Genomic DNA, 19,429 nt, shown 5'->3' on the forward strand with positions numbered 1-19,429 from the left:
AAAAACTGAAATAGAGACAATTTCAAAAGTCAGATAACATGTTCTGTATGCATTTAATCCTTTATTTTGAGCATTGTCGAAGAAGCAAAAAATTTTCACTAAGAGAAAATCAGCTTTCTCCACATCCCAAATAAATGTCAAATAAATATTTAAAGAACTTAAAGCCAACCCAGATGATAAAGATGTATGATTCCAATATGAACTATGTAGCCCTAGTCCACACGCAAACTTACCTGTCCGGCGCCAACTTCAAAAGACTCATAATTAACACACACAGAAGAAACGTAAGCACCAACTGGAAGTTTCCTCTTTGACTCATTAGATTCTCCGGGGAGAGAAGCCATGTCTTTAGTTTTCTGGGCACTTTCCTCTTGTCCTTTTGTAGAAGTGACTGCCACTGCCTTCTTTTCTGACAATGCTTTTTTCTGTAAAATATCAAAATGTAATAACATAATCTTGAGGAAAGGTTCAGCTCCCAGCTATCATCATAAAACATGCTATCTCAGTGTTAAGGGATGATTAGTAACTTCTTAGGAATAGTATTAGTATTAGGATTTTTTTTAAATGTCCTTTTTATTCCCTGCAGCTTTTGCTTTAGCTAATTAAAAAAAATGTCCAGGTCAGGCACAGTGGCTCACTCTGTAATCTCAGCACTTTGGGAGGCCAAGGTGGCAGAATCGTTTAAGAACAGGAGTTCAAGACCAACGTAGGCAACATAGTGAGACCTCTATCTCTACAAAAAATAAAATTAGCCAGGCCTGGTGGTGTACACCTGTGGTCCCAGCTACTCAGGAGGCTAATGTGGGAGGATCACTTGAGCCTAGAAGGTCAAGACTGCAGTGACCTGTGATCGTGCCACTGTACTCCAGCCTGGGCAACAGAGAGAAACCTGTCTCAAAAAAAAAATTAAAATTTAAAAAACTTGTACATGTCGTTTTTAGACATGCATACTAAATATTTGGGGAACAAATGTCACAATGTCTATAATTTAATATTCTTAAGAAAAACAAGAAGCAAAGAAAATATAGCAAAACAGCTACAACTAAGTATTGGCTCTCGTTAGACAAATCTCAATAATATTACTTTGAGTAAAAGAAACCAAGTATAAAAGAATATATAGGCCGGGCGCAGTGGCTCACGCCTGTAATCCCAGAACTTTGGGAGGCCGAGGCAGGCAGATCATGAGGTCAAGAGATCAAGACCATCCCGGCCAACATGGTGAAACCCCGTCTCTACTAAAAAATACAAAAATTAGCTGGGCGTGGTGACATGCGCCTGTAGTCCCAGCTACTCAGGAGGCTGAGGCAGGAGAATTGCTTGAACCCAGGAGGCGGAGATTGCAGTGAGCCGAGATTGTGCCACTGCACTCCAGCCTGGCACCTGGTGACAGAGCAAGACTCTGTCTCAGGAAAAAAAAAAAAAAAAAGAATAAAAGAATATATACTGTTCATTCTATTTATATGAATTTTTGTAACAGGCAAACTATTCCATATGAAGGAAATCAGAAGTGTGGTTTTGTGGTGGGAGGAGTTACCTAGAAAGAAGCATGAGGGAGCTACCTGAGCTCCCTCATAAAATAGAAATGAACATAGAACATAGAAATGAACACAGAAATGTTCAATTTCTTGTTTTAGGCAGTGATTACACAAGTGCATACAATCATGAAAACTTATCCTACTGTACACTTAAGATCTAAGCATTTCAGCACAGTGGCTCACGCCTGTAATCCCAGCACTTTGGGAGGCTGAGGTGGGTGGATCACTTGAGCTCAGGGGTTCGAGACCAGCCTGGGCAACATGGCAAGACCCCATCTCTATAAAAAATAGAAAAATTAGCCAGGCATGGTGGTACCTGCCTGAAGTCCCAGCTACTTGGGAGGATGAGGTGGGAGGATTGCTTGAACCCAGAAGGTGGAGGTTGCAGTGAGCCATGTGGGCAACACTGAACTCCAGCCTGAGTAACAGAGTGAGACCCTGTCTCAAAAAATAATAATAAATAATTTTTCAAAAGATCTATGCATTTCTTTAAGTAAACAAAAGCTTTGGGGCATCTACACAAAAGGTGTAATCTCAGCTGGGCATGGTGGCTCATGCCTGTAATCCCGGCACTTTGGGAGGCCAAGGCAGGCGGATCACCTGAGGTCAGGAATTTGAGATCAGCCTGACCAACATGGCAAAACCCCGTCTCTACTAAAAATACAAAAAAATTACCTGAGCGTGGTGGCACATGCCTGTAATCCCAGCTACTTGGGAGACTGAAGCAAGAGAACTGCTTGAACCCGGGAGACAGAGGTTACAGTGACCTGAGATCCAGCACTGCATTTCAGCCTGAGCAACACAGCAGGACTCATCTCAAAAAAAAAAAAAACAAAGTGTTACCTCTATAATGAGACAAAAGCCATTCACACTGGTTTTGTCATTTGCCCTGAATACAGCTGCAACAATAACATGGAAGATATTTAAACAGTTGGGTGGGAGGGGGACTTGTTTACTTCCCAATAGCACGAGTTAGGTTGTGAATGACTAAGTGTAGCCTCTGTTTAAACAGCTATCAACAGTCCCTTAACAACACAGCTGGCCAAAATGATCTTATCTATTATTTAATTCCAAACACCAGGAAATCAGGAAAGTAAGTCTAACTGGTTAATTGAACAGGCAGTCTATAAAAAAGAAAACTCTTGGCTAGCTTGTAACTGTTTCCACCATTAATGTTTTAGAAGGCTTGATTATCTCTGCCCTTTGGAGGCAACACAAAATTAAGCCTAAAATCCGAAATAGGAACATTTTTAGGGTTCTTCACTTTAAATCTGCTTTCTCACTCAGAAGTACCACCCACTATATTCATAAAACATTCTAAATTGCTGAGAGTTGTCTAAGGAGATCAGAAACTGTCCTGTTGCCAAGAGTTGTTTTGTTCCCCTAAAATTATTTGCAATAATTTTTAAACTGTGAACCAACAGTGTTTAAAAGTGAACCAACATAGGCAGGGCATAGTGGCTCACGCCCATTTGTAATCCCAACACTCTGGGGGCTGAGGCATGCAGATCACCTGAGGTCAGGAGTTCAAGACCAGCCTGGCCAACATAATGAAACCCAGTCTCTACTAAAAATACAAAAATTAGCTGGGCGTGGTGCCGAGCACCTGTAATCCCAGCTACTCAGGAGGCTGAAGCAGGAGAATCGCTTGCACCTGGGAGGCAAAGGTTGCAGTGAGCTGAGATCATGCCACTGTACTCCAGCCTGGGCGACAGAGCAATCGATACTGCCCCTCAAACAAAAAAAAAGGTGAACATATACATACTTGACTATCAATATTCCCAACACTAGAAACAATTCTTTTTCAAATGAAAATTACTAAGATGCTTTAAAAAGAAAAAAAAAGCACACAGTCACAAATATTTGATATCCTTATTATAAAATAATTGCTAATTTTGGTCCCATTATTTCAGTTACAGTAACTCAACAGGACACACCATATTATTTTTGTATTGATCTAGTAGCAACTTGTTATCTGTAAGAAATGTAGAGCAATCAACAGCAACTCAGCTGAGAAAGTTTCATGGTTCATCCAAAGGCAATTGCTTTTTAATTTAAAAAATAAGATTACTCTATAGATTTTTGCTCATTTCATTTTTTTATTTTTATTTTTTTAAATTAAATAAAGAGACGGGGTCTCGCTATGTTGCCCAGGCTACAGTGCAGTGGCTATTCACAGGCACGATCCCACTACTGATCAGCATGGGAGTTTTTACCTGCTCCGTTTCCGACCTGGGCTGGTTCACCCCTCCTTAGGCAACCTGGTGTTCCCCCACTTCCAGGAGGTCACCATACTGATGCCGAACTTAGTGCGGACACCCGATCGGCATACTGCACTACAGCCCAAAACTCCTGGACTCAAGAGATTCTCCAGCCTCAGCCTCCCAAGTAGACGGGACTACAGGCACGCGCCACCACGCCTGGCGATTTTTGCTCATTTCAAAACATTCTTATAATGCCATAAATTATATATCCAAGCAACTGCAGCCCATAAACCAGTCTCCTTCTAGAAACTCTTCAAGAACTATAGAATCTTTTTCTACTTTTTTCCCTTTCATTACAGAATAAAGTAAGAACACGGTGTAGAGCCTGAACACAAAGTTTCTCGTTTCTTGTTTTTGTTACAGACTTTGGCTTCACTGATATCGACATGGAGACAAGCATTTTGATGTATGGAGCATCCAGCCTGTATACAGGAACAACCCTGACACACTTGTGTCCTAGTCTCGGTTTCACTACCTGTGCTCATCAGAGACAGACACCTGGGGATCTACTCACAGGGTTGTTGTGAAGCTCAGGTGAGATGAAAAGCTCTTTGTAAACTAGAATGACAGAATGATTCAACATACAAGAAAAACGACACAAAAGATACCTCTTCACTGCCAAAGCTAATAACCTTTCTCAGCACTTAATCAAATACTGCTTGTCTACATCTAAAATGTCTTTTAAGTTGCTCCCTCCCTCTCCGCCTCCTACCTTATACCCTGTCATCATCTCTCCTTCAGTCACTGTACAATTAGAATTACTACTAGAAAAGATTCCAACTGCCTCCAGCTTCACCACTTTCCAACTTTACCTGTGCACTGTAACCAAGCAAGCGCTCCACAACCCAAAAGTTAAAATTATAATTTAGACTAAATAGATGTTTTGGTGCTAAATCGTAACTTGTGATAGAATAAGCAGGTCAGCATTTTGTAATGTTTGTTTAAAAACACCATGACTTTCATGGCCATAAGAACATGTCTGAGAACCGCTCCCTTACAAAAGAAAACTCCAAGCCACCACACCTGCCATTTGGGCTTTTAGAACCCTCTGCCCTTCCCAGTTTCCAGCTTTCCTGACGCTTCAGCTACAGGAAAACACATGCCAGCTCCCAGAAGGCCATCTCCCCTGACCTTACCCCTCCTTCAAGCTCAAGCACGATCACCTTGGGGAAGTGTTCTCTCACCAACCCCATGCTTGTCTCAACAAGCCAGAACAACTCACACACCACGCTGTTATGGGACTGGTATGTCATCATTTGAGCTCAACATGCTCCCCATAACTAGACAGCACACTCTTGGTTAATCTCCAGCTCCCAAGAATTGAACACTGTGCCTGACTCAAAAGAGATAGATAGTCAATAAAGTACTGAAAGACTCAATTCCTTAAGCTAACCATAAAAAAAACAAAAATCAGGCCGGGCGCGGTGGCTCAAGCCTGTAATCCCAGCACTTTGGGAGGCCGAGGCGGGTGGATCACGAGGTCAAGAGATCGAGACCATCCTGGTCAACATGGTGAAACCCCGTCTCTACTAATACAAAAAATTAGCTGGGCACGGTGGCGCGTGCCTGTAATCCCAGCTACTCAGGAGGCTGAGGCAGGAGAATTGCCTGAATCCAGGAGGCGGAGATTGCGGTGAGCCGAGATCGCGCCATTGCGCTCCAGCCTGGGAAACAAGAGCGAAACTCCGTCTCAAAAAAAAAAAAACAAAAATCAGTCCTATGACTTTATAGTCATTTTCCACATAAAGACATGACATGGCTGGGCATGATGGCTCACACCTGTAATCCCAACACTCCAGGCCTGAGGTCAGGAGTTCGAGACCAACCTGGCCAACGTGGTGAAACCCTGTCTCTACTAAAAAATACAAAAATTAGCCGGGCATGGTGGCAGGCACCTATAACCCCAGCTACTTGGGAGGCTAAGGCAGGAGAATTGCTTGAACCCAGGAGATGATGTTGCAGTGAGCCGAGATCACGCCACTGCACTCCAGCCTGGGCGACCAGAGCGAGACTCCGTCTCAAAAAAAAGAAATGACATATGTTAAGAGTTGCGAATAGGTAGTAAAATAATAGAACCACAGAAATTCAAAAGATGGAAGGATCATCAAAGACCATGTTAATAACAATAAAAATAAAACAGCCATTCTAAGTGTCGTCTAATTTTTCTAATTAGAAAACCTCTGTAAAATTAATTTGATCAATAAATTAAAATTAATAAACCAAGTATATTTTTCCAGTTGTTCTAGTTTTAAATGCTTTTTAGTTGTTGCCTTGTTTTGTACTGTTAAAAATTTTTGCTGTTTTGTGTTTATTTAATGAGACTTTACTGTATATGTTTTTCCTCTTCTCTTTAGATGATAAAGGACCGGGAAGAAAGAAAGTGAGCTATTACTTGGTGCTAAGCTTTGCATGCATTATTTCATGCTTACTCCAACCTATAAGGAAGGTATTATTACATCCATTTTAGAAATGAACTAAACAAAGGATCAGAAAAATTAACAAAATCACTCATGATCAGAAGGCTGAGGTGGGAGGATAGCTTAAGCCCAGGAGTTTGAGACCAGCAGTGGGAAACACAGCAAAATCCCATTTCAAAATAAACAGATGAATAAAACCAAATAAAAATAGCTCATTAATATGTAGTTAATGAGCGGCTGAGCTGAGAATTTATTTGTCCAGAACTTAACCAGTTTTGCACCAGAAAATCCTTAAATATCCATTTTATAACTGAAAGTTCTTCATCCTAGGAACTTAGTCCCAGAAAAAGGAGGACAGTCAGTTACCCTAACATGGACTTAAACTCAACTCTGACTGGCTCCAAAGTCTGAGTTTCCATCAGCTCCATTACTGTGCCCTAGGTAGGGAGCAAACTAGCTTACCTAACCATAGCAGTATTAAAATTTTCTATAATATAAACGAGCTGGTCACACCATGAGTTTTAGTTTTTCTTGAGGTCAGAGGTGAACTTTACCAGTTTGGCTGCTTTATGTTCTACAAAGTTAGCTATCTTCTTTCTCGGTCCAAGGGGTATCCCCATTTCCTTCAGGTCATCAACTGTACACATAAGCTTTAAAAGGAAACAAGCAAGCACATTAATCAATCTAGTGACAGAAGAACCAAAATTAGAATATGAAAATTATAAAGAAACCACATCAACTAAAGGAATCTAAGAGCCAGTCAACTTTTTAAAAGTTAATTATTTTATATTTAAATCATGTATTAGTTTAGGCTATAAAGTCTTAGGCCTCCACACCTAAATCATTCTATTAACAGAAAATACATGTTGTACAAAATTTCAAAGCTATAGTCAAGCATATGATGAAATATCTTCCTTCTACTGCTGCCCCAACCATACAATTCTCCCCTCAGCAGCAACTGCTAGAAATTTGCTCTTTGAAGAGACGTCTTATGTATGCATAGCACCTACGTGTTTTTCTGTGTGTGTGTGTGTGTGTGTGTACTCTGCTATGCACATAGTACTGAACTTTGCTCTCATCGTGTAATGTATCTTAGAGATGGGTATCTCTGACACCTCATTCATTCAACAGCTGTAGGGTACTCCATTATGTGGATGCACCATAAATGATTTCACTAGCAAGCACCCTACTCCTCAACATGCTTTGTTATATTGCAAACACTACCATGAGTATCCTTGTAGATATTCTTGTGTGAATATTTCTCTATAGGAAATATTCCTGGCAATGAAACTGATGAAGCACAGGGTAATTTTTATATTCTTAGAGATACTGCCAAACTGCCTTCCATAGAGGTTGTACCAATTTACAGTCTGACCAACAATATATAATAATACCTACTTCCCTTTATTCTGACCACGTATTATCAAACTTCCTATTTTTTCCAACTAGTAAGTTAAAAAAATCTCAATGTACTTTCAATTTCCATTTCTCTTATGAGTTTTCATAGGTAAGAAGTCATTTGTTATTTCCTTTTCTGTAAATCATGTTTACATTCTTTGCCTATTTGCCTATCACAATGATGTGATGATCTTTCTGTACCTGATTTGTAGAAGCTCTGAATATTATGAAGTAAGCCATCTGTCTATAATGTGTGTTGCAAATCTATCTTTGGCCTTTAGATGTTATAATTGGTGTCTACTGTTATACAATTTTTTTCTTTGATGGCTTCTGGATTTTTCTTCATACTCAGAAAAGCCTTTCAGAATATAAAAAATATTCTGTGATTTTCAATTTTTTAAACACTTCAGTCTTTGTCTACTCTGGAATTTATTTTGATACAAAAGTGTTTATTCTTAATTTTCAATCTATACACAAGAAAAACAATTTCAAACAAAATGAATCAAACTATCATCAGTACCAGGGATTCCATATCAATCTTTTCCTTTTCAAAAGTGCTAAAATATTCAGAGAGGCTAAGTGCTTCCAGAGTTTCTTGCAAAGTTAGGACTTCTTCATTTTCAACATCAAGGTCACACGACTCATCCAAAGTCAGCTTTGGCTCTTCAGATATCTTTAAAAAACAGTATGCAAAACATTACAAGTTCAGAAAAACTCCCATATAATGTCTCCTGATCTGTGAAAAATCAAACAATTTTGCTCTATCTACAAATCATAATTTCAGGTATAGTACTTTGCCATTCAAAGTTTGAATATTCTGGCCGGGCGCAGTGGCTCACACCTGTAATCCCAGCACTTTGGGAGGCTAAGGCAGACAGGTCAAGAGGTCAGGAGATCGATACCATCCTGGCCAACATGGTGAAATCCTGTCTCTACTAAAAATACAAAAAATTAGCCAGGCGTGGTGGCACGCACCTGTAGTCCCAGCTACTCAGGAGGCTGAGGCAGGAGAATCGCTTGAACCCGGGAGGCAGAGGTTGGAGTGAGCCAAGATCACACCACTGCACTCCAGCCTGGGCGACAGAGCAAGATTTTGTCTCAAAAAAAAAAAGTTTGAATATTCTGAAAAGTATATAAATTTAATAAATCACTTATGTCCCCATTTCCTATTATTTACATATTTTAAAATCACAAACTTTCACATTTAAATTTATAATCCATAAAGAAGAAAAGTGAGAAACTCAAACAATGAGCTATATGACTGCAATCCATTTCTAAACCTCAGTGTACTCTGACCCACCCTCAGTGTCCAGTTTCAGGGCTAGACACAGTAGCTATTTCATTTGTGCCTATAACTGTATTCTGAATTTGGGGATTCTCTGAAGAGTTACTGATCCCAGCACTTTGGGAGGCCAAGTCAGGCCAGGAGGGAGCTCCAGACTAGCCCAAGCAACCAAGAAAGGCCTTGTTCAAACGATCAAACAAAGAGCTTCAGGAAACAGTTCAGACTTTTGAAAACTGTTCAACTCATAGACTCTAAATTGAAATGTTAATTGGCCATGTGCAGACATACCTGCTTTTCCTGAAAATGTAGTTGCTTCACAACTCCATTAGCAACAGCAAGAGGACCAGGGCACTTTGATAAATTCAAATCTTTTTGATTAGACAGGATGTCAAACAATATTAAAGAACCTAAGAAAAAGAAACATTTTGGCTTATAATATAGTAGGTGCTTTTATAACACTAAATAAATTCTTTTTTCAAAGTCTACAGTTAAAAGTTATACAAACGTTACATGTTGTAAGACCTGATAATTAATAATTTTATTGTATCAAACAGCAGAATAAATTAAAATACACAACATTCCGAGGTAATGCTACCGGTGAATATAGAAAAGGCAGAATCTAAACTCAAAGCTTTCATTTCTACCCTTTCTGAAACTTAAAATCTGTAATTCTTAATTTTGCACTAACAATATCACCTACACTGAAAGCAGTAAGGACTCAACAAAAATTGTATTTAAAAGGTGAATATTTGACAGTTTTACCTAAACTGTGACCAGCAACAGAGACACCTCCTTTGAAGTCTGGGTTCCGGCTCATAAAGAGTGCATGCAGACGGTTTATCTCCATTCCTACTTTTTCCACAATTGTCTGACAGTAGGTGGGGCTATTATAAAATAAAATATCTAGCAAGGTTTCATTGGTAAAGTGACGAAATCGACCAATACTTGGTAAAGTGATTTTCTTAATATTCCTGTTTAAAAAGAAAAATATAGCACATTCAATCAGCATCTGTCTTAAATTTACAGATTTTTTTAAAGTTTAGATTTTTGACTCCTGAAAATACACTAAGAAAGCCCCACAGACTAGTTTCTGTAGACAGTCATTATAAATAAATCAAGATAGGCCAGATGTGGTGGTAGCTCACCCCTGTAATCCCAGCATTTTGGGAGGCCAAGGTGAGCAGATCACTTGAGATCAGGAGTTCCAGACCAATCTGGCCAACATGGCAAAATCCTGTCTTTACTACAAATACAAAAATTAGCTGGGCATGGTGGTATACACCTGTCATCTCTGCTACTCAGGAGTTCAGGCAGGAGAACTGCTTGAACACAAAAGGCAGAGGTTGCAGTGAGCCAAGATTGCACCACTGCACTCCAGTCTGGGCAACAGAGCAAGACTCTGTCTCAAAAAAAATTTTTTAATCAAAAATTAGCCACACATCATGGTGCGCACCTGTAGTCCCAGCTATTCAGGAGGCCAAGGCATGAGAATTGCTTAAACTCGGGAGGTGAAGGTTGCAGTGAGCTGATATCGTGCCACAGCACTCCAGCCTGGGTGACAGAGTGCAAGACTCACCTCAAAAAAAAAAAATTAAAAACATAAATAAATAAATAAAGATAAAGCAAAAAAAGTTATTTGTGCTGCCATATGTGGTGGCTCATGCCTGTAATCCTAGCACTTCAAGAGGCTGAGGCATGAAGATCGCTTGAGACCAGGAGATCGAGACCAGCTTAAGCAACATAGTGAGACCCCATCTCTACAAAAAATTTTAAAAATTAGCCAGGCATGGTGGCTTGCGCCTCTAGTCCCAGCTACTTAGGAGGCTGAGGTGCAAGGATCACTTAAGCCCAGGAGGCCAAGGTTATAGTGAGCCATGATCATGCCACTGCACTCCAGAGGCTAGTGACAGTAAGATGCTGTCTCAAAAATAATCCAGTTTTTTTTAAGTTATTTGTACCTATAACTTTACTATGAATTTTAGGACTCTCTGAAGTTAGTTGCTATGTAAGTCATATGCAAAGATTTTAATTTTATTTTTAAAGAGGGAAGATTACTCTTCCATTTTTCTTCCAGTTAACTGGAAATCTGGACACCTGACAAAACTTGTGGGTCAAAAGGACTAAAGAGAATATCAAACAAAAAACACCAGTGCTACATGGAATAAAAAAATCTTTCCCAATTTGAGAATGACCAAATTGAAGCTCATGACTAAACACAAAGAAAGAAAACACCCGGACCTAACACAGATAAAATGCTGTTTGTAGAATCACTTTTATTAAACTATGTACCCTGAAACATTATGGCATTCACTAAAATCTAGACATGTTATCAACCCTCTGTGCCAGCATAAATATTACCTGTATCTATGAGTCTCAGTTGAGAGCATTCAAAATTGAGCAGAGTATTTTTAATTGTCACAGTGCCTGGGGAGCACTGCTAGTACTGAGTGACCTTTACACTAAGGAAGTTAAGTGGTCTGCAATGCAACAGCGCTGCACAGAAAAGGATTGTCCCAACAAGAGCATCTCCGCTGAGAAACAATATTCTGAAAGTGGGTCTCAACCAGGAGTGATTTTACCCTCCAGGGGACATCTGGCAATTTCTGGAGACATTTTTGGTTAGGTGGAAAGCCATCCCACCTAAGGGGACATCTAGCAATTTCTGGAGACATTTTTGGTTGGGTGGAAAAGCCATCAGGCATCCTACTATATACAGGACCACCCCCTCTCTAAACCACTACAGATTAAAATTGTATTTTAAAACCAGCTAAAATGTCTTAGAGTCTCTTAAATATTTACAATAAGAAAGCACACATACACAGAGAAAAGTAGTGTGTAAACTTTACAACCAATATTTAATCCTATGTCAGAAGTATATAATTTTTAAAAATACATTGATTAAAGCTACAATAAACTATTTCATATTATGGTTTAAAGTTTGAATTTAAATTTGACTAATTTGAAAAACAAGTTATCAAAATCCACAAACCTGTCAACACCTGTGGCATCCCCACCCAAAGAACTATGCCAGTGAACTGGAAGGAACTCCACTCTGCTTATTTTCCCGTCATCTAAAGATTTCTTGAAATGTGTCTGCAGCAATTTGAGAGAAACCACCCTAAAATCATCCACTTCGAAAAAATAAAAATCAGAAGAAATAAATTGATTAAATTGTCCTAGTTTGATAGCTGGTCATCAGTTACTTATAACATGCCAGTATTTTTAATAACCTAAAAATACATGTTTTTTAAAAAAATGAGGGTAACAGAATTAGTACAATTTTAAAAAAAGAAAAGAATAAGTAACCTTTGGCTTTGGGAAGCTCTTTTGAACTTTCCTTTATTTCAGAGGAATCAATGCTTGGGATGCCATCGGTTTAACCAGCACTGCTGGGAGGCAGCATGACACCTTGGGGAAAGGCTCTGGAATCACACTGCAGGCTCCAGGCTCCAGGCCCTACCGACTGTGATAAGCTAGAGTTTCACTTACCCCCATCCCTACCTACCTCCTCACCCACCACCCCCACTGCCCCAGGTTTCAGTTCCTTATTAGTCACAGTAGTGGCAATAACAGTGACAGCATCTATACCCCAAAGGTTTATTTGTGAGGGTCAAATGACAAGACACCCAAGATTTTTGGCATATACCAAATATTCAATTAATACAAACTATTATTATATGGACATAAAAATAAAACTTCAAAAATTTAAGTCAACCAGGCAGATTCATGGTTCCATTAAACAACTTCTCACAACTCACTCACTGTAAGTCCATTCAATGCAGAGGTGCTCCTAACTGCTGGAGGTGCTCAGGCAGAGGCTGTCAGCAAGGCTAAATTACTTCAAAGATCCCTTCTAATTCCTCAGGGTCTGGGATTTTATGAGTCACATATGTCACAAGAGCAAATCAAGTACAATTTAGTATTTCCCATTGACCATTTAAATCTCCTCTTACAGCCCCCTCAGCAAGTAGCACACATCTGGGAACCATCTTAAAAATGAAAACTCCAAAGCTCTTCTATTAGTTCTCAGATCGTCCCATAAAATACAATATGCCCAACACTTACCACATTCAATAATGCTCCTAAAGCGTAAGTCACACACAGGTCCAATGCCATGCACCACGAACACCAAATGGTCAATTTGAGGCATTTCCCCTATCAAAAAAAATGTTTAACATACATGAAGATGCGAATGTTTGGATTTTCCTAATGGCAACATTCTAGATACCTCTTTTGTCACCACAAACTTGCCAAAGAAATTCATGACCTTTCCAAGAGAATAAACCTTATTATCCCTATCAAATCAGAAGAACAATTTGTCCCTCTTGGCAAATAAAAGTGAACTAGAACAAGAGGTGGAGGCGGCAGGCTCTCCCTGTTCCCAGAGGCTAATAGCACATGATAAGCAGCATGTTTTTATCTAAGGAGGCTCCATAACCTTGTGTTCCTTCAGAACTCCCCAGGACACTAAGCCCCACATGGAGATTACTCAGATTTCATAATGTGGGTATATATTTATTTTATTGAAACATTTTTGCATATACTTCAATAAACATGAAGTGTATGTAATCATAAAAACAAAATCCATTCTTGTAGTAAAGAAGCCAAAGCACGAGGTGGCTCACGCTGTAATCCCAGCACTTTGGGACGCCGAGGCCGGCAGACCACCTGAAGTCAGGAGTTTGAGACCAGCCTGGCCAACATGGTGAAACCCCATCTCTAGTCAAAACACAAAAATTAGCCGGGCGTGGTGGTGTGCGCCTGTAATCCCAGCTACTCGGGAGGCTGAGGCAGGAGAATTGCTTGAACCCAGGAGGTGGAGGTTACGGTGAGCCCAGAGCACACCACTGCACTCCACCCTGTGCTACAGAGCGAGACTCCATCTCAAAATAAAATAAAATCAGTAGAAGCCAAAGTACATACACTAGAGCAGGCAACGGCAAACAATGGCCCACAGGCCAAATCCTACCCACTACCTGTTTTTATAAATAAAGTTTTTGACAAAGGTGAAACCAAGAAATAACATAAAAGTAAAATAAATCAAGTTTTATGGGCTGGGTGCAGAGGCTCACACTTGTAATTCTAGCACTTTGGGAGGCCAAGGCACATGGCTCACTTGAGGTCAGAAGTTCGAGAACAGCCTGGCCAACATGGCAAAACCCTGTCTCAACTAAAAATACAAAAATTAGCCAGGCGTGGTGGTGGGCGCCTGTAATCCCAGTTACTTGGGAGGCTGAGACATGAGAATCACTTGAACCCAGAAGATGGAGGTTGCAGTGAGCCCAGATCACACCACTGCACTCCAGCCTGGGCAACAGAGTGAACCTCTGTTCAAAAAAAAAAAAAAGTTTTATGGAATATGCCCATTTGTTTACAGTCTACAGCTGCTTTCACACAACAATGGCAAAGCTGAGTACTTATGATAGAGTCCATATGGTCTGCAAAGCCTAAAACATCTGCTATCTGGCCCTTTACAGAAAAAGTCTGCAATCCCTGTGCCAGAGTAATACAAACCAGTGAGGTGTAAAAATGAAAGCCGAAAGGTGTTTCCAAAGCTTAGTTCCAACCAGCAAAGTGCTACTCCACAACAAAACATATTTTAGAATCTATACTATGTGGTTTGTGTATTTTAACAGAATTCCAAATTTGAAGATAAAGATATCTACATGTCCTCATTCATATGTAGGAGCTAAAGAAGTTTATCTCATAGAGGTAAGGGCAGATGGCTACCAGAGCCTCGGAAGGATCGGGGTAAATGAAGATAAAAAGAGGTGGGTTAATGGGTACAAACATACAGGTATGTCGAAAGAATAACTTCTGTTGTTCGATAACACAGTAAGGTGACAACAGTTAACAATCATGTATTGTATATTTCAAAACACCTAGGAGAGGCAGGGTGCGGTGGCTCATGCCTGTAACCCCAGCACTTTGGGAGCCTGAGGCAGGTGGATCACTTCAGGCCAGGAGTTGAAACCAGCCAGGCCAACATGGTGAAACCACAATCTCTACTAAAAATACAAAAATTAGCCGGGCATGGTGGCACATGCCTGTAATCCCAGCTACTCGGGAGGCTGAGGCAGGAGATTCACATGAACCTGGGATGTAGAGGTTGCAGTGAGCCGAGATCACTGCACTCTAGCTTGGGCGACAGAGTGAGACCCTGTCTCAAAAAAAAAAAGGAAAAAGAAAAAGAAAAATACCTAGGAGAAAAGATTTGAAACGTTCCCAACACAGAGAAATGATGAATGTTTGAGGTGATGGACATACTACTTACTTCGATTTCACCATGACACACTGTAGTCATGTATCAAAATATCAGGTGTATCCCATTAATATGTATAATTATTATGCATCAATAAAAAAATAAAGATACAAAAGTAACAAAATCAAAAAGAAAGATATGGCTCATGCTTGTAATTTCAGCACTCTGGAAGGCTGAGGCAGGCAAATAGCTTGAGCTCAGGAGTTCGAGAAAAGCCCGAACAACATGGCAAAACTTCATCACTACAAAAAATAAAAAATTAGCTGGGCGTGGTAGTGCACACCTTTCATCCCAGCTACTCAGCAGGCTGAGGCGGGAGGATCAGTTGAGCCCAGGAGGTTGAGGCTGCAGTGAGCCGTGTTTATTCACAACACAGCACTCCAGCCTGAATGACACAGAGTGAGACCCTGTCTCAAAAAAAAAAAAAAAAAAAAAAAAAAATGTATGTGCCAAACTGGCTGATTTCTGCATGCTATAGCTGCTGTGGCAGGGAATTCTAGTAACTGTGTTTTTCTTCATCATTCTAAAGAATGATGCTAAAATGGAGGACTAAAACAGACCTCAGTTCTAAACAAACTATACACACCGTCAGGAATTTCATCAAGGTTATCGTCAATTCCACGCTTTACAACCCTGGGCCTTGTGTGTCCATCTTGCGTGGTCCCCCATTCATCTGGCACTGAGGAGGGCTGGAACTGAACAATAACCTTCAGGATGCAACAGGATTATGACAAAGTTCATTAACAAATTCTTTTCCACTACAGCCTACATAGTTTAATACATAGTAAGTTATACCTCAGAGTATGGATAGTTTATAAATTATTAGTACTGTTCCCCAAAAGATTAATTTTGGTGGTTAATGAACACTAGCAAGACTCTTGCTAGTGTTCATTAACCACCAAAATTAAACAAATCGATATCTTTCCAATGCTAATGTTGAAAATTATACAATTAAATCAGAAGTATTATACTTTGATTTAAAAGCTAATAACATAGGCCAGGTATGGTGGCTCATGCCTGTAATCCCAGCACTTTGGGAGGCTGAGTGGGGAGGATCACTTGAGGCCAGGAGTTTAAGACAAGCCTGGGCAATATGGTGAGAACCTGTCCCTACGAAAAATTTAAAAATTAGCTAGACATGGTGGTGCATGCCTATGGTCCCAGCTTCTCAAGAAGCCAAGGCAGAAGGATCACTTGAGCCCAGGCAGTAAAGGCTGCAATGAGCTGTGTTTGTGCCACTGCACTCCAGCCTGCCAGCCTGGGCAACAGAGCAAAATCCTGTCTCAAAGAAATAAAATAAAATAAAAAATAAAAATAAATAAAGCTAACATAAAACTCCAGGTTTACACATATGTAATCAAGGACAGGCCCGGTGCAGTGGCTCATGCCTGAAATCCCAACACTCTGAGAGGCCAAGGTGGGAAGACTGCTTGGGCTCAGGAGTTCCAGAGCAGCCTGGGCAACAAAGTTAGAGACCCTGTCTCTACAAAAAATAATAAAATAAAAGCAAAAAAGGAATCAAGGACAAGTAATCTGCAATTGAGGAGTCTTTATCTTACAAAAACATGTAAAGTGTCGGGCATGGTGGCTCATGCCTGTTAATCCCAGCACTTTGGGAGGCCAAGGCAAGTGGATCATCTGAGGTCAGGAGTTTGAAACCAGGCTGACCAACATGGAGAATCCCCATCTCTACTAAAAATACAAAATTAGCCAGGCGTGGTGGCGCATGCCTGTAATCCTAGCTACCTGGGAGGCTGAGGCAGAAGAATCACTAGATCCCAGGAGGCGGAGGTTGTGGTGAGCCAAGATGGCGCCATTGCACTCCAGCCTGGGCAATAAAACTCTGTCTTAAAAAAAAAAAGCATGTAAAGCAAAATCCTTTAAATAGTAAGATTCCCAATTAAAATACAGTTTCAATTTCAATGATAAAAACTGAATGACAAAACCCCACCACATTTTAGGAAATCCATTCTGTTAAAGCAACTGTATTAAATTCAGCCCTGTACCATACAGAAAATTTTCTTTAAAAAAAAAAAAGAATATATACTTGATGTAGTATGCAAAATGTCTGTGAAAAAAAAAAAAAAAAAAGGTTAGCCAAGCACATTAGCTCACACAGGTAATCTCAGCACTTTGGGAGACCGAGGCAGGAGGATGGCTTGAGCCCGAGTTCAAGGCCAGCATGGGCAAGATGGCAGGACCCCATGTTTGCAAAAAATATCTTAAAAAGTGGCAAGGCAAGGTGGCACACATATATAGTCCTAGCTTCTCAGGAGGCTGAGGCAGGAGGATCCCTTGAGCCCAGAGTTCAAAGATACAGTGAGTTGTGATTGGCCATTGCACTGCAGCCTGAGTAACAGAGTGAGACCTTGTCTCCTAAAAAAATAAACAAAAAGATTAAGAGTGGTTACTATGGAGAGGATAAACGAGAAAGGCAGAGATAGGAGGCTTTTATTTTTCATTTAATATCCTTTTAAACTGTTTACATTTTGTTGGCATATGAATGTTTTTATTTTTATTTATTTCAATATCAATAAGGACTACAGAAGTAGTTGGATTATAAGTTATTTTTGTTTTTTATACTCTTCTTAAAAATAAATGAATAAATAAAAAACCTATGTTCTCAGAAACTACTGTGTGCTAAGCCACATGCTAGATGCTTCTGCATAAATTACCTCACTTCATCTAAAATATGACCCTGGGAGATCATTACTGCAGGTGAGGAACTTGGAGATTAGAGAAATTAAAATTGGTAAATGAAAGAATCAGAACACCAGCAATCAACACTTTTTAAATAACAAGATAAATTAATAGATAATACAAATAAAAAGGACACATTTTTACTTGAAAGGTAGAGCAAACCACATCAAAGGCAGATACACACACTACAGTCCACAGGAAAAATCTGGCCCACCATCTGTTTTTATAAATAAAGTTTCATTTAAAATATCACACCCATTGGTTTACACATTGTAAACTCTGGCTGCTTTCAACCCCAAGCCAGCCAGAGCAGGTAGCTACAACAGGGACCACGTAACTTGCAAAGTCTTAGATATTTTGTCTCTAGCCCCTTATAGAAAAAGCTTGCCAACTTTTGATCAAGTCGAAAAATTTATTCTACAGTGCATACTAAACTTCAGTTATCATGTTGCCATAAACAGAAACTTAATAATACTATTTTATTTATTTTATTTATTTATTTAGACAGAGTCTTCCTCTGTCACGCAGGCTGGAGAGAGCGTGATCATAGCTTACTACAATCTCAAACTCTTGGGCTCAAGTGTTCCTCCCATCTCAGTCTCCCAAGTAGCTAGGACTAGTGCACACCACTATGCCTTAGCTAATATTTTTCATTTTTGTAGAGACAGAGTCTCTTTTTGCCCAGGCTGGTCTCAAACTCCTAGCCTCAAGCAATCTTCGCACTTTGGCTTCCCAAAGTGCTGAGATTACAGGTGTGAGCCACCACATCCAGCCTGAGAAAAAAATGACTTATTTTGAGATGGTGCTCTGTCACCCACGGTGGAGTGCAGTGGGGTGCAATTGACTCACTGCAGCCTCAACTTCCTGTGCTCAAGTGATCCTCCCACCTCCACCTCTCGAGTAGCTGGAACTGCAGGAATGTGCCACTATGCCCAGCTAATTTTTCTATTTTTTATAGAGACAGGGTTCTGCTGTCCCCCTGGCTCAAGCATTCCATCGTCTCAGACTCTCACAGGCGTGTACCTCACCCTAAGAAAAATTTGTGTTTTTGTTTCTATGATCAATGTCAATCATAGAAACAAATAATATTTGTATTATCCACTATAATAATAAAATGTTTTAAAAGCAATGCACTTGTTACAAAAACATTCCCACTGTAGAATTTACTAAAAAGGAACAATTTATCAAACATATACAGCAAAATAACTATTAAAATGAACTTAATACCTTAATATTTTAAACAGCATCATTACCTTTGGATTGTGCATAACAATAGTCTCTCCACTTGGAAACTCTAATCTTCGGTGCCACTGATTAGTGGTTACAGCTTTTTTATATTCAGCCTACAATGGGAGAGAAAACACATATTCCAATATGACAAATTTATACTACATTGAGAGAAAGTATGGAGGAAAATAATAACTATAATGGTGATAAAAATAACAGTAATAGCAGTTCTCATTTACTGATTGGTTAAAATACTTTTTATCACCTTACTCATATAATTAAAGTAATTACTCTCAATCACTCCTAAATAATATGATCCCCATTATATAATGAAGAAAACC

The 19,429-nt window shown here is 39.7% G+C and overlaps 1 protein-coding gene across 2 annotated transcripts in view; it reads right to left on the reverse strand.

Annotated features, from left to right (window-relative positions):
* Positions 1–19,429, reverse strand: part of SEC23IP (SEC23 interacting protein) — a 54,811-nt gene that overhangs the window by 16,669 nt on the left and 18,713 nt on the right. The window contains exons 5-14 of one of the 2 annotated variants that reach the window (XM_064373794.1): positions 19,115–19,204; positions 17,277–17,537; positions 15,748–15,868; positions 12,965–13,054; positions 11,889–12,030; positions 9,662–9,870; positions 9,188–9,306; positions 8,135–8,287; positions 6,771–6,866; positions 234–425 (exon numbers count right to left, since the gene is read on the reverse strand). In XM_064373794.1, the coding sequence (XP_064229864.1) occupies positions 234–425; positions 6,771–6,866; positions 8,135–8,287; positions 9,188–9,306; positions 9,662–9,870; positions 11,889–12,030; positions 12,965–13,054; positions 15,748–15,868; positions 17,277–17,537; positions 19,115–19,204 (1,473 nt within the window). The remainder of the gene's footprint in view (positions 1–233; positions 426–6,770; positions 6,867–8,134; positions 8,288–9,187; positions 9,307–9,661; positions 9,871–11,888; positions 12,031–12,964; positions 13,055–15,747; positions 15,869–17,276; positions 17,538–19,114; positions 19,205–19,429) is intronic. The other variant, XM_064373795.1, reaches the window with a different exon arrangement.

The sequence above is a fragment of the Aotus nancymaae genome, unplaced genomic scaffold (genome assembly GCF_030222135.1).
Source record: "Aotus nancymaae isolate 86718 unplaced genomic scaffold, 86718_ANA_hifiasm-v0.15.2.pri h1tg000010l, whole genome shotgun sequence".
Lineage (NCBI taxonomy): Eukaryota > Metazoa > Chordata > Mammalia > Primates > Aotidae > Aotus > Aotus nancymaae.